Raw genomic sequence first — 15,020 nt, forward strand, 5'->3', positions numbered from 1 at the left:
ACATGATTGCATGGAGGAACTGGACTGGTCGTGGCCCATTTCCTTCCCCTTTGCTGGGTGAGATCCCAGCACCCCGTTAAGCTAAGCCCAGTCCAGCTGAGTCAGCTGAGCCCAGTCCAGCAGAGTGCAACGGAGCCTGATCCAGCTGAGCCAAGCCCAGCCATCAGGGAGCAAGACGTGGAATACCCATGGTTCTGGTGATGCAGGAACTGCCTCTCGTGTGCCTGATGCTGCTCCTGCTCTGCAGAGATCCAGGTAAGTGGGGCCTGCACAGCCCCATCATGATTCCTATGCATTCTGCTGGCCTGGCAGTCCTTCCCTCTGCCCATGGCTATCCAGGGATCTCCTCTTGATGCCTCCCTTCCAGCTTGCTTTTGTCTCTAGATGAACTTCAGTTACTCCAGCAAGAGTCTGGACTCTCCTCATCCCTCAGTCCCCAGCAGCTGGGGGACAAGGGACAGGAATATCTCTCTGTCGCCTGCTCCAGGTTCAGGGCTGGGGTCTGATGATGCCTCGTGCTGTGCTCCAGCCCTAGGGCCCCTTGTCAATTCCAAACTTTCTTGTCACTGTGCCTAGGTGTGGGTGCCCAGGAATTCAGGCTGCACCAGCCCCAGGACAAGGTGTCGGTGGCAGCAGGGGAGACGCTCACCCTGAACTGCACCACGTCTGGAACGGCTGTAGCAGGTGCTATGAGATGGCTGAAGGGCTGGGGCAGTGAAAACAAAACCATCTATGACCAGAGGGTGCCCTTACCCCGTGTGACGAGAGCAGTGAATGGGTCCAACACAGACTTCACCATCCACATCAGCAACGTTCAGCCTGAGGACATGGGCACCTACTACTGTGTGAAGTTTGCCAAGGGGGACACTGGTCAGGATGAGGTGTTTCAGCGTGGCAGTGGCACAGAGGTGTCTGTGCAAGGTGAGTGGGGCTCCTGGAGCAGCTCCTGATGGGAACCAGCCCAGCGGGCTCTGCTCAGGTAGCACAGGGATGGGGAAGGGGCTCGGGGGTGGTCCGGGGGAGGATCCCATGAGCCATCCCTGTGCCCTTTAGGAGACTCTGCTCCAGGCAGGCCCAGGGCTGGGCAGGGGCCAGAGCCTGGTCTGATGCCCCGTGCTTCTCCCCACAGCCAAACCCAGTCCCCCGCTCGTGTCTGGGCCTGAGCAGAGAGTGAGCCCGGGGCAGTCGGTGTCTTTCACCTGCACAACTGGAGGGTTCTTTCCCAAAGAGATTGTGGTGAATTGGTCCAACAACACGGGCCCCGTGACGGCTCAGCAGCCCCAGATCACTGAATGGAGGGTGAAAACCTACAACATGTCCAGCACAGTGATGGTGACCCTGCAGAAGGACAACGTCCACTGGCAGCTCACCTGTGAGGTGCAGCACTCCACGCTGGCGGCCCCGCTGCGTGGGAGCTTCCAGCTCAGCAAAGTCCTGCGAGGTGAGGGCTGGGGGACTCACTGGGGTGTCCTGCTCCTGTGGGGTTGGGTCCCTGGGGCAGGGACAGGTTTCCCTGTGGGCAGCAGAGTTGGGGACACCAAACACCAAGCTCTGCCTCTCTTCCCAGTTCCCCCCAGTGTTGAAGTGCACGCTGAGCCGAGCCCCGCTGAGCTGAACAAGACCGTGACCTTCACCTGCCTCGTGAAGGACTTTTACCCAGCACACGTATCCGTTTCCTGGCTGGAGAATGGGATTGAGATAAACACGCAGAACGTCTCCCAGCCACGGGAACTCCGCAGTGGCTTGTTCGAGTTGAGAAGCCAGGTGGAGGTGCAAGCGACAGAGGAGAAAAACGGGTCCACGATCATCTGCAGGGTGGTGCACGATGCCCAGGCTCCTGCCAACTCCTCAGCCTCACTGTGGATCTCCAACCCGGCCCAGGGGGAATCGAGCAAGGAGTCCCAGATGCTTAAGGGTGCGTCAGAGCTGCTGGCATGGGGTGCCTGCCAGGGCGGCTATGTGGTGTCACCCCCTGAGGCAGCTTGAAGTCCCAGGAAAGGCTCCCTGCAGGGGTTCGGATGCCTCTCTCCGAGCCCTGGTCACTCACATCCTCTGTCCCCATTGCAGGTGAGAATTTTCTGTCCAGCCTTCTCCTCCTGTGGCTTGGGATGCTGCTGGAGAAGGCGCTCCTCGGTGGGCTCCTCTTCTTCCTCTTCAAGCACATGAAAAGCAAAGCACTGGACATGTTGCCTTATCCCGCTCCACCTCAGTCCCTGGCTGCTCGAGCTCGGTCTCAGGGCTTGGCCACTGCCAGTAGTGATGTGTGAACCTGGAAATAAACGAACAAGGATGCAGAGGCTGCTGAGCACTGCTCCGCGCTGCCAGTCCCGTCCCTGTCGGTGGCCTTTACCCGTCGAGTTCTGGGCCTTGGTGCTGCCCAGACCCGGGGCTCGCTGCTGCCCGTCCCAGTGCTCAGTGCCCAGTGTTAAACATACAGTGCTCGGTGCCCAGTGCTCGGTCACCATGCTCGCTACCCAGTGCCCAATGCTCACCCGGATGAGCCATTCCACACATGGTGCAGTTCAAGGGGAGCGTCTCCCCCACCGTCATTGATACCTTGTCGTGGGGCTGCTGCAGACTGAACCCTGACCTGCCAGGGCACCCACAACTGAGCACAGAGAGAGGAGGGTTCAGGGATGAGCGATGGGGCAAGGCAAGGGCTGACTCACAGGCAGAAAAGCCCCAGTATCCCCCACTTTGCAGCTGAGAGATATCCTGCCATGTGGCAGGGACAACATGCATGGGAGGGAGGAAAATCTTAAAAAAACCAGTGCAAGATGAACAAGTGGCAAATCTGAAATATGAGCAGGATGCCCAGGCCAGTGGTGGAGTCACCACCCCTGGAGGCATTTAAATGACATGTAGATGTGGCACTTGGGGACATGGTTTAGTGGTGGCCTTGGCAGTGCTGGATAAACGGTTGGACACGAGGATCTCAGAGGGCTTTTGCAACCCAAACAGTTCTGCGTTTCTATGGTTTGATAAATCAGCACCCTGTTCTGTCATTTGCAGGAGGTGCTGCAGCTGCCTGGAGGCCAGAGGGGTGTAGAAGGAGCCAAGGGGAACCCCTGGCAGGAAAAACTCCTGAGTGCTGTTAAACATTAACACCCTGGCTCTGTTCCACACCAGCCAGGATCACTGGGGCTCTGCGAGGAATTGGGGTTCACAGCCAGGAGACAGCCAGGAGCCAATGTTCTAGACGGGGATGTGCAGCCCTGTAGCCCAGCACAGACCCCGATCCCTCCTTGTCCCAGAATCCCTCCCCCTGCCCAAAACCCCTCCAGTCCCCAAACCTCTCCTGCCCAATGTCTCCGACACGTTCGGCAGTGGCTCGGCAGGGTTCGACCCGGCTCTGCCCCTCGCCGGGGCTAGGGATGCTCTGCACCCCCGGGGACGGACTGACACCAAAAGGTGGTCGGGGAAGGACCACGATCCGCCCCTCCCGGTGTTTATCTTTGCCACCCGCCCGCGTTTATGTGGTAGATGCGGCAGGGGAGCTCCGAGAGGCTCTGGGCGCCCCACTTCTGACTCACCCGGTGCCGACTGGGCAGGACTGGCTTCGCTGCTCGGACAGGAGCGGAGCTGCTGCCCCGTCGATGGATTCTGCCCAAACTTTAGGAAGGGAAAGGGGAAGCAGGACAGGAAGTGGAGGCGAGCGGGTGATTAACGCTTTGGTGTCTGCCCGGGGCGGACGAGGTCCGGCAGAGCCGCCGGGCATCGCCTGAAGGGGCTATCACCCCACGGGACCCGCCGGCTATCACCCCCGGTGGGTATCACCCCACGGGACCCGCCGGCTATCACCCCCGGTGGGTATCACCCCACGGGACCCGCCGGCTATTACCCCCGGTGGGTATCACCCCGCGGGACAGCCCGGTACCGCTCCCGGGCCAGCCGGCACCGAGGGGCTGCTCTGGGATCGGGGTAAGGAGAAGCTTTGCATCCCGCCCGGTTCGGTGAGGGAGAGGAGCACCGGCACTTCAGCATGTGGGACACTCGGTGTATCCCGGGCACTGCTCTGCCCCACCGACCCATGGGACACAGCATCCTGTGGGGACACCCCGATCCTGCTGGCAAGGGCTGGGAGCCCCCTTGGCACCACAGCGTGCTGAGCCACAGGCTGGCCATGTGTGGGGCAGCGTGCTGCATGCAGGGTCGCTCTGGCTGGCTGCTCAGTGCCTGTGCCCAAGGCCGTGGCTCTGGCACATCTGAGGGGAAAGTGGGGAGGACATTGCCATTATGGACCAGCGTTGTGACAGGAGATCATGTGGGCTTCGAGAAGCAAATGGGACATGATTGCATGGAGGAACTGGACTGGTCGTGGCCCATTTCCTTCCCCTTTGCTGGGTGAGATCCCAGCACCCCGTTAAGCTAAGCCCAGTCCAGCTGAGTCAGCTGAGCCCAGTCCAGCAGAGTGCAACGGAGCCTGATCCAGCTGAGCCAAGCCCAGCCATCAGGGAGCAAGACGTGGAATACCCATGGTTCTGGTGATGCAGGAACTGCCTCTCGTGTGCCTGATGCTGCTCCTGCTCTGCAGAGATCCAGGTAAGTGGGGCCTGCACAGCCCCATCATGATTCCTATGCATTCTGCTGGCCTGGCAGTCCTTCCCTCTGCCCATGGCTATCCAGGGATCTCCTCTTGATGCCTCCCTTCCAGCTTGCTTTTGTCTCTAGATGAACTTCAGTTACTCCAGCAAGAGTCTGGACTCTCCTCATCCCTCAGTCCCCAGCAGCTGGGGGACAAGGGACAGGAATATCTCTCTGTCGCCTGCTCCAGGTTCAGGGCTGGGGTCTGATGATGCCTCGTGCTGTGCTCCAGCCCTAGGGCCCCTTGTCAATTCCAAACTTTCTTGTCACTGTGCCTAGGTGTGGGTGCCCAGGAATTCAGGCTGCACCAGCCCCAGGACAAGGTGTCGGTGGCAGCAGGGGAGACTCTCACCCTGAACTGCACCATATCTGGAACGGCTGTAGCAGGTGCTATGAGATGGCTGAAGGGCTGGGGCAGTGAAAACAAAACCATCTATGACCAGAAGGGGCCCTTACCCCATGTGACGAGAGCAGTGGATCAGTCCAACACAGACTTCACCATCCACATCAGCAACGTTCAGCCTGAGGACATGGGCACCTACTACTGTGTGAAGTTTGCCAAGGGGGACACTGGTCAGGATGAGGTGTTTCAGCGTGGCAGTGGCACAGAGGTGTCTGTGCAAGGTGAGTGGGGCTCCTGGAGCAGCTCCTGATGGGAACCAGCCCAGCGGGCTCTGCTCAGGTAGCACAGGGATGGGGAAGGGGCTCGGGGGTGGTCCGGGGGAGGATCCCATGAGCCATCCCTGTGCCCTTTAGGAGACTCTGCTCCAGGCAGGCCCAGGGCTGGGCAGGGGCCAGAGCCTGGTCTGATGCCCCGTGCTTCTCCCCACAGCCAAACCCAGTCCCCCGCTCGTGTCTGGGCCTGAGCAGAGAGTGAGCCCGGGGCAGTCGGTGTCTTTCACCTGCACAACTGGAGGGTTCTTTCCCAAAGAGATTGTGGTGAAATGGTTCAACAACACGGGCCCCGTGATGGCTCAGCAGCCCCAGATCACTGAATGGAGGGTGAAAACCTACAACATGTCCAGCACAGTGATGGTGACCCTGCAGAAGGACAACGTCCACTCGCAGCTCACCTGTGAGGTGCAGCACTCCACGCTGGCGGCCCCGCTGCGTGGGAGCTTCCAGCTGTGTGGTGTCACCCCCTGAGGCAGCTTGAAGTCCCAGGAAAGGCTCCCTGCAGGGGTTCGGATGCCTCTCTCCGAGCCCTGGTCACTCACATCCTCTGTCCCCATTGCAGGTGAGAATTTTCTGTCCAGCCTTCTCCTCCTGTGGCTTGGGATGCTGCTGGAGAAGGCGCTCCTCGGTGGGCTCCTCTTCTTCCTCTTCAAGCACATGAAAAGCAAAGCACTGGACATGTTGCCTTATCCCGCTCCACCTCAGTCCCTGGCTGCTCGAGCTCGGTCTCAGGGCTTGGCCACTGCCAGTAGTGATGTGTGAACCTGGAAATAAACGAACAAGGATGCAGAGGCTGCTGAGCACTGCTCCGCGCTGCCAGTCCCGTCCCTGTCGGTGGCCTTTACCCGTCGAGTTCTGGGCCTTGGTGCTGCCCAGACCCGGGGCTCGCTGCTGCCCGTCCCAGTGCTCAGTGCCCAGTGTTAAACATACAGTGCTCGGTGCCCAGTGCTCGGTCACCATGCTCGCTACCCAGTGCCCAATGCTCACCCGGATGAGCCATTCCACACATGGTGCAGTTCAAGGGGAGCGTCTCCCCCACCGTCATTGATACCTTGTCGTGGGGCTGCTGCAGACTGAACCCTGACCTGCCAGGGCACCCACAACTGAGCACAGAGAGAGGAGGGTTCAGGGATGAGCGATGGGGCAAGGCAAGGGCTGCCTCACAGGCAGAAAAGCCCCAGTATCCCCCACTTTGCAGCTGAGAGATATCCTGGCATGTGGCAGGGACAACATGCATGGGAGGGAGGAAAATCTTAAAAAAAACAGTGCAAGATGAACAAGTGGCAAATCTGAAATATGAGCAGGATGCCCAGGCCAGTGGTGGAGTCACCACCCCTGGAGGCATTTAAATGACATGTAGATGTGGCACTTGGGGACATGGTTTAGTGGTGGCCTTGGCAGTGCTGGATAAACGGTTGGACACGAGGATCTCAGAGGGCTTTTGCAACCCAAACAGTTCTGCGTTTCTATGGTTTGATAAATCAGCACCCTGTTCTGTCATTTGCAGGAGGTGCTGCAGCTGCCTGGAGGCCAGAGGGGTGTAGAAGGAGCCAAGGGGAACCCCAGGCAGGAAAAACTCCTGAGTGCTGTTAAACATTAACACCCTGGCTCTGTTCCACACCAGCCAGGATCACTGGGGCTCTGCGAGGAATTGGGGTTCACAGCCAGGAGACAGCCAGGAGCCAATGTTCTAGACGGGGATGCACAGCCCTGTAGCCCAGCACAGACCCCGATCCCTCCTTGTCCTTATCAGAGGCTGCTGTGGGCTGCTCCGCGCTGCCAGTCCCAGCCCTGCCGGTGGCCTTTACCCGTCGTGTTCTGAGGCTTGGCGCTGCCCATCCCCGGGGCTCGGTGCTGCACACCGAGGCTCGCTGCTGCCCGTCCGTGTCCTCGGTGCCCCGTGCCTGGTACCCGTACCCGGTACCTGGTACCCGGTACCCGGTACTCTGTACCCCAGTGCTCGATGCCCGGTTCCCGGTGCTTGGTATCCCGTGGTCTGTGTCTGATACTCGGTGCCCGGTGCCTAATGCTCGGTGCTCTGTGCCTGGTGCTTGTTGCCCAGTGCCCGGTGCCCGGTACCCGATACCTTGTACTTGGACCCCGTGCTCGCTGCTTGGCGGTCGATATCCGGTGCTCGGTACCCCGTGCCCGGTGCTTGGCGCCCGATATGTGGTGCCCGGTGCCCCGTGCTCCACATCCAGTGCCCGATATCCGGTGCCCGGGGCTCACTGTGGCGCCGGGGGCGGTGCAGTGCCACCCCCTGGCCGGCAGGGGCCGCTGTGCGCGGGCCGAGCGTCGCGCGTCGCCCCAGGTGTTTCCGGCCGGGCTGGTTTGGCGGCGCACGCGGGGCGGTGCGGGGCAGCCCGGCGGGGTTTGGGCGCTGCACCGCGGCAAGATGGCGGACAGGGAGGAGGCGCTGAGGGAGTTCGTGGCCGTGACCGGCGCCGAGGAGGAGCGAGCGCGGTTCTTCCTCGAGTCCGCCGGCTGGGACCTACAGGTACCTTTTCCGCTGCCCTCCGCCCTCCCCGGCCGGATGCGGGGTTCGGTGGGGCCGCGGCTCAGGAGGCCGTGGCGCTGCCGGGGGACAGCGCTGGGCCGGAGGTCGGTGTCCCGCAGGCTCAGGCCTCGCCCCGTCCGTCCCCGGGCTCAGCCTCTGCGGCGGGGCCGTGGGCTGGCTGAGACTGAGGCCCCTCCTGGTTCTGTCGTTCCCTTCGTAGCGCGAGGTCAGGGACAGTGGCGCGGGGTTTGCCGGGGTTATGTAGCTTTTCCTGGAATGCTGGTGATGTTGTCAGTGCTGTGCTGTTGCCACTGTCAGCAAACAAACTGAGTGGGAGTCAGCCACCACTCTGACCTGCTCCTGTCCCTGCTTCTCAAACTCACTGTGTTAAATTCCAAGTCTGCTCATGGATGGCACAAAAGCTGCTGTTTCAGAGCAGTAATTTTGGCATAACTCCTGTATAAGTGCTGCAGAAGAAGGGCCCTGACCTTCCCTCACAGGGAGGGTGACATCCCTGCAGCAGTGAGTGTTCTGCCATGACACAGCCAAATGGCACAGCCTGCTGAGGCCTCGTCTTTGCCAGGACCTGCAACAGGGGAAATGACATGAAGTGTCTTTAGTGTGAGCTGCCTTAGGAGGTCCAACATGACAGATGCTTCAGCTGAGCTGTTTGTACGTGTTTTTCCTGAGGAGCTTTGGTGGTTGGTTTTCCTTTCCAGATTGCACTCGCCAGTTTCTATGAGGACGGGGGTGATGAAGACATCCTGACCCTTCCCCAGCCCACACCCAGCTCCATATCCAGAGGCACTGGAGCCAGGTGAGGAAGGAGCTTCAGCTCCATGCTGGAAAGCTGAAAAAACTCCCACCCTCTAAAGCACTGATTGTGTTCATTTTCAGGGGAACTAGTTCTGTGTTTAAGTTTGCTTCACCTTGTTTGGCTCTCTAGAAATTGTGAAAACTTGAGCGTTTGTACATCACAAGCATGGGTGTTATTGCACAACTAAGCTAGAGATCAGTTAGGAAAACTTGCCTCATTGCTCAGGAAAAACTTGATTTGTCTTTTGACATTAAAAACAGTCTGGTGGTGACCTTTCGTTTAAGCAGATCATATCTCTGCAGGAAGAGTATTTTCTCATTTTGTGGGACAGCTGAGCTGATGTAGCCAAGCATCTTACAAAACAAAAAAGCAAATTTTACCTTACTAAATCCCTTTGAAGTAGGGGAATGCTGTCCAGTTTGAAAGAGGAGTTGCTGCCTTTGTCATGAAGGAAAAGTACTCTTGGGTCAGGTGTTGATGAGCAGAGCCCACCTTGCAGAAGGAGCCTGTTGAAGTGTGAAATGTTCCAGCTGGGAATGTGTCTCGAGGCTGACACCCTTCTTGCTGGATTTTTGCAGTGACCATCGAGTAACCTCGTTCAGAGACCTTGTGCATGCACAGGAGGAGGATGATGAAGAGGAGGAGGGACAGCGGTAAGTTTGCAGCTGAAGGCTCAAATGCTGGGTGTTTATCCCTTTCCTTTTGGAAGGGCCTGGTGCTTGTGTACAGCTTCTTTGACAAAAAGGGTTTATATGGATATGAAGTTCCTGTAATGAAGCATTTGAGGTTTGACAGGGCAGGTTTGTCAGTGCAAAGCCTGTGCACAAGCACGTGCTCAGCTGTGTAAGCACCAGCTCTCAGCACTGAGAGAAAGCCTAAAGTGGAATGTGGAAGTCGTGGGTTACGAATAGAAAACAGCCCGGATCCTCATTTGTGTCCATAGGGAACGGAAATGTGGGAATTATGCAGGAATTGGTTTTCTTACTGCTTGGGGTTTTGGGAGTTTATTTTGGTTGGGTTTTTGGGTTCTTCTCTTTTTTTTAAGTGTTGCTTAAGGTAAAGTAATGGAGTGTGGGGTCAGAAATAAAACCCTAGGGCCCCTTTCCAGGAGGAACATGGAGTATTAGTAGGACAATCTCCTACAATATCAGCTCTAAGTAGTTAAATACCCTTAAGGTTGACAGGCAAGGTAAATGGAATGGAACTGATGTATCTGAAGGGGTGGCTCAGCCTGGATGGGCCGTGGTCTGCAGGCAGCTGGGAGCCCGCTCTGTGTGTTACAAGCCATCTGGAAGCTAATAAACCCAATCTTCCAGAAGTGCTTAATTGCACTTCACTGGCTGTGCATCCATTGCTTCCAGTTGAGATCAGTCCTTTGTGTAGTATGAACGTGTGCCTTCCCTCAGAATTCCAGCTGGATGTTGCTCTGCCAGGTCAGAGATTTGCTGGAAGTCTTGTTCAGCTGGGTAATCGAGCTGGTATCGGTGTTTAAAACTGGGCTTGTCCCTCTGGGCTGTTCTCTTCCCAGGCTGGAGCATTGTTACCACTTCATTGCTATCGATCCACAGGTAATTTACAGTAATGGACATAAAAAGAAAGTCTTTGCAGCACAGGAGCTTGCACGTGGCTGCAGTGGGAGATACACTGGTGATAACCAGTGTTTGTAGATCCAAGGGGTTTCACTGAGCTGCACAAGCATGAAGAACTGAGTCCTGATCCAAGTGCTTTCTCTTAGGTTTTATGCTGGTGGCTCAGAGAGAAGTGGCCAGCAGATCGTGGGTCCTCCGAGGAAGAAGAGTCCCAACGAGCTGGTGGAGGATCTGTTCAAGGGAGCCAAGGAACACGGCGCAGTGGCGGTCGATCGGACGGCCAAGAGCAGTGGCGAGACGAGCAAGCCAAAGGTGAAGAGGGAGTAGTTCTTCCTTCTGTTCCTCGTTTCAGTAAAGGTTCCACTGTGCCAGCTGTTCAGTACTGAGGAGTCCTGGAATTATCTCGGCAGCTAAGTCTGGACTCCTCTCTTAGTGCAGCTCCATTTTGTGTGTCACAGTGGCAAGAAAAGCCTCTATTTTGTGCCACACTTACTAATTTGCTGAAGCTGGCACTGCTTGCAGGGCAGGAGATGTTGCTGATGCCATGAAGCCCCTGTTCACCCACAGGATTGGGGACAAGGAAGCAGCTCTTTGGGTCTGCGTGGTTCTGTAACCCTGTGCCTGCCTTTCTCTCACAGCCTTTTGCAGGGGGAGGATATCGCCTTGGGGCTACTCCAGAGGAGGAGTCGGCTTATGTGGCAGGAGAGAGGAGACAGAACTCTTCTCAGGATGTGAGTATCTCTGCTCAGGTTTGTAGCTGTCACTCCAGGGCTATCTCTGCTCCAGCTACTGAGCTTGCCAGCCCCGAGAGTTACAAAGCTTGATAGAAATTCACAAGGACAGAAATATAGTAAATCCTCCTTCCTGTGGGATTTCCAAGTAGAAAATAATAGATGATTAGGTCTTGGGTAAGCAGTTTTCTGGTGATTTTTAAATTAAGAATCTGAGCCTTTCTTAGAAGTGCAGATTGGAAAAAATAGTGTGGAAAGAGCATTAGGAAATAACTCTTCTTTATCTATTATATATATCCGATATATATCCATAGATGGGAGCTGACAGCATCAGTTCAAGATTCCCTTGTGCTTGGTTTGTGACCAAACCAGGTCATGACTATGGTGGGAGCCTGGTTTAGGCTCCTTGCCCAGAAGATTCCTGGCTCTTCAGCCATATTTATCCAAAAGGGGACCACGGTGCCACCTTCTAGGAATTGACACCTGACCATTGCATAAAAGCCAGTGCTTTGGGTTTTTCCCTTAGCTCAGAGAAACCTGCTGGAATGTTTCTGCACCTTGAAGATCCTCTGCCCATCTGGAACTTTTCACTTTGCCTCAGTTTCTGTTGTCACCAAGATGCTCAGTGAGGCTGATTGTTCTTTTGGGACTGCTGCAGGTGCACGTTGTACTGAAGCTCTGGAAGAGTGGATTTAGTCTGGATAGTGGAGAGCTGAGGAGCTACCAGGATCCGTCCAATGCCCAGTTCCTCGATGATATCCGCAGAGGGTACGTAGTGAGGGGAGAAAAGGGACAGCTGTTTTCTGAAACGTGTGTTTGTGGAATCAGGCTTCTGGATCCATGGCATATTTCACCTGAGCTTTCTTGAAAGAAATTAATTACTCTTAATGTGGAATATTTGGTTCAGGTAAACAGGGAGTGGGTTTGGTTTATGTGGGGCCTTGAGAGTTTGAAGTAAACAAACATGTTCATATTTGTGTTGAGAATTTCTGATGCATTGTGTCACTGCAGGTGAGGGCCAGGGAGAAATAACCTTTAATTTGTGTCTGTCACTGCATCTGCCCTGTCAGTTAAGCAAAGGCTTTCTGAAATTCCTGAAATTCCAGAGATCTTGATCTTTTTGTCCTCGAATTCCTGCCTTGCTGCCTCAGACAGCTGTCTTAGAACACTTTCTTTGCAGAGAAGTCCCAGCTGAACTGCGCAGGTTAGCACGGGGTGGACAGGTGAACCTGGACATGGAAGATCACCGTGATGAGGAGTATGTGAAACCTAAAAGTGTCTTCAGAGCTTTTACTGGAGAAGGACAGAAGCTGGGCAGGTGAGAAGATGATGACACTGGTTTTACTACATGTAATATGAGGGAGTCACTCGATCCTTGCAAGGTGGAGCTTTCTGATTCATCCTTCTGAAAGAAAGGCACTGGGTGCCTGTGGGATGGGAGGTGTTCCTCTAAGGAAACAAGGCTCACTGATGTATACTGTGAGGTGGCCCAGCCTCCCCTGCCAGGAGCCAGATCCCTGGTTTGGAACCTCCATGTTGTGTTGCATTGAAGCAGTGTTTCCAAGTCACACTTTCCCCTGTTAACTTGTGCATATGAGGACCCATGGCAATGAAGGGGATGGTAGAGTTTAACTTCTAGACAAATTTCCTGCTGACTGGCTGACTCAAAAATTCTGACTTCCAGCTTGCTTATGGAGGAGCACTGGTAGTTGGCAGGCAGTGAGCTCGCTGCCTGATCTGGTACCCTGCAGCCAGGTGAGTTTGGTTTCTAACAACTCACTTGCGTCTCCCTGTTGGCAGCACCGCACCCCAGGTGATGGGCACCAGCTCACCAGCCCAGCAGGCAGAGAACGAAGCCAAAGCCAGTTCTGCCATCGTGATCAATGAGTCTGAGCCCATCACCAACATCCAGATCCGGCTTGCTGACGGCGGGCGCCTGGTCCAGAAGTTCAACCACAGTCACAGGTACGAGTGCAACAAGGAACACAGGCAAGGCATAAATGGCCCTGCAAGACAGGGCACTGGTGGAGCAAGTGTTAAAATCCTGGATAGCCTGCCAAAAGAAGCTCTGAGCATCCTTCTATACAAGTGAAAGAGAATTAAATTGTTGTGGTGTTTTTAACACAGTTGCTAACTGTTGGATAGGATTTGCTTTCCAAATTGGGATAATTTATAGCCAGTGACCTGACACCTGGGGGTGTAAGTGTTATCAGCAGAACTTTCCTTGATGTGACCTTTAAAAAACTGAATCTCTTCTAAAGGCTTTGGAAACTGGCAGATAATTAGGAACCTGGATCAGTTACTCTGACTCAATTTAGACATTTCTATGAGGCTGTTCCCTGTGCTGAATGGAGCACCAAGGGATGCTCTCACCACAATTCTGTTCCTTTCGGCTCTCACCACAATTCTGTTCCTTTCGGCAAGCTTAGATATGCCAGCTGCTTCATTCGAAATCTCTTGAAATCCTTCTCACCTTCCTGATCTCATAATTTATACTCATTCCTCCAGTTTCTATAAAGGTCAGGCTCAGGGCAAAAAGTTACAAAAATCTCTGCCTGTGACTGAGTTCAGGAAATGGATCCTGTGTCACTGTGTGGCTGCTCACAGGAGCTGAAATCCTCTGAGTTCTGCTGTGTGTGACGAACTCAGAAAGTGTCAGTTTGTTAATTGTTCATCGCGAAGGGTTTGGAGGCTTTCAGTTTCAGATAACCCCCTGACAACACAGATAGAGAACACTGAGCTGAGTCTGTAGCCCAGAAAGCAGCTGCTGCTATTTCACTAAATGGGAGCAGGTTGAATCAGAATAGTCTGGTGTGGCCTGTGGTGAGAGCTGGAGTACAAATGGAGGGCTGCATGCTCTGGGCAGAGCAGTCATTTGTCCAGGCTGTGCAGTAACATCATCACCCTGTGTGTTTTGATCCCTTTGGACAGGATCCGTGACATCCGGCTCTTCATAGTAGATGCTCGGCCAGCGATGGCTGCCACCAGCTTCGTCCTCATGACCACCTTCCCCAATAAAGAGCTGACTGATGAGAACCAGACCCTGAAGGAAGCCAACCTGCTCAACGCTGTCATCGTTCAGCGGTTGACATAAAGGACCCCAGCTCTGGCCACACAACCGCGGGGCCGTCTCCTCCCGCGCGTGTGCCGGTGCCGCGCCACGCAGGCCCACATCTGCTCCTAGCTCTGGGTTCTTAGGTCTTGGTTGGACTTTTTCTCTTTAGTTGCATTTCCCATGGGTTTTTTTTGTGATGATGATGATGATGATGATGATCAGTGGACTTTAAAATAAATAAACGAAACGAATTCGTTTGGAAAGGAGCTGCAGCCTCTTGTGCCCCAGATTCCCCCAGAAGAGTCCAGTTACCTTGTGGATTGAGTTACTGCACTCAGAGAGGGGAGGAGGGCAAGGGGGAAGGGAGCTCCAGGGAGCAGTTTCTGTCAGTGGACTGCTCACCACAGTCTTTTCTCTTCCCTGCAATGACTACTATAAAGTACTCCCTTTTTTCCCCCCACATTAAATATAAACTGTCTGAGAATGGGTGATCTGATTGTCAGGATAATGGTTAGACTCCTGTAAAAGCATTGTGGGGGAAGTCTTTGTGAAAGAGCTCCATGTGGGGAGAGGTGCAAGGTTTAACACTCCTGTGCTTTTCTGGAGAGAAATCCCTGACTTTCCTTCTCTCAGCAGAACTCTGGGTACTCATTGCAGTCCCCACCTGTTCTGCCTTTGCTTTTTATGACAGGCCAGACTGGCTACAGGTTTAAATTGCTGTACTGCATTTCTCTGAGAAACGCTGCTTCCGACTTCTTTCCAATAAGGCACAAAGCTGAATCAGCTTGAAGTGACTGGAAGTAAAAGGCAAACAGAATCTGTCCTACTGGAAAGCAAGTTCTGTCCTGAGTGGTGAATTATTGAGATGATTGCAACAGCTTGGGTAGAAAAACTCAAGGCTGTAGTACCCTTTGATGTATTTCCTCTCCTCTGCTGAGGACTAACATAGCTGAACACCTGGAATTCTCCAGTGTTGATCTGTTCTGTTTGTGTTTTGGGCTCAGGTCTCCATCTCTTTCCCTCCTTTGAACAGAATCCTGTGGGTGAACTCCTAATGGCCAGACACGAGGCA

At 54.8% G+C, this 15,020-nt stretch overlaps 3 protein-coding genes across 3 annotated transcripts; all 3 read left to right on the forward strand.

The window, feature by feature from the left end:
• Positions 1-80: 80 nt before the first annotated feature.
• LOC148221806 (tyrosine-protein phosphatase non-receptor type substrate 1-like) lies at positions 81-2,294 on the forward strand. The gene is made up of 5 exons (XM_088174865.1): positions 81-255; positions 577-921; positions 1,130-1,441; positions 1,568-1,915; positions 2,068-2,294. The coding sequence occupies exons 1-5, from the start codon at positions 189-191 to the stop codon at positions 2,265-2,267; spliced, it is 1,272 nt and encodes a 423-aa protein (XP_088030991.1). The 5' UTR covers positions 81-188; the 3' UTR covers positions 2,268-2,294.
• A 2,083-nt stretch (positions 2,295-4,377) lies between these two features.
• Positions 4,378-5,745, forward strand: LOC148221807 (signal-regulatory protein beta-1-like). The gene is made up of 3 exons (XM_088174867.1): positions 4,378-4,542; positions 4,864-5,208; positions 5,417-5,745. The coding sequence occupies exons 1-3, from the start codon at positions 4,476-4,478 to the stop codon at positions 5,728-5,730; spliced, it is 726 nt and encodes a 241-aa protein (XP_088030993.1). The 5' UTR covers positions 4,378-4,475; the 3' UTR covers positions 5,731-5,745.
• A 1,813-nt stretch (positions 5,746-7,558) lies between these two features.
• NSFL1C (NSFL1 cofactor) lies at positions 7,559-14,211 on the forward strand. Its single transcript, XM_014890162.2, has 9 exons — positions 7,559-7,756; positions 8,476-8,573; positions 9,152-9,226; positions 10,309-10,474; positions 10,801-10,893; positions 11,552-11,661; positions 12,074-12,211; positions 12,694-12,858; positions 13,825-14,211. Exons 1-9 carry the CDS (start codon positions 7,655-7,657, stop codon positions 13,985-13,987), a joined length of 1,110 nt encoding a protein of 369 aa, XP_014745648.1. The 5' UTR covers positions 7,559-7,654; the 3' UTR covers positions 13,988-14,211.
• Positions 14,212-15,020: the final 809 nt, after the last annotated feature.

Source organism: Sturnus vulgaris, chromosome 17 (genome assembly GCF_052056855.1).
Source record: "Sturnus vulgaris isolate bStuVul1 chromosome 17, bStuVul1.hap1, whole genome shotgun sequence".
NCBI lineage: Eukaryota > Metazoa > Chordata > Aves > Passeriformes > Sturnidae > Sturnus > Sturnus vulgaris.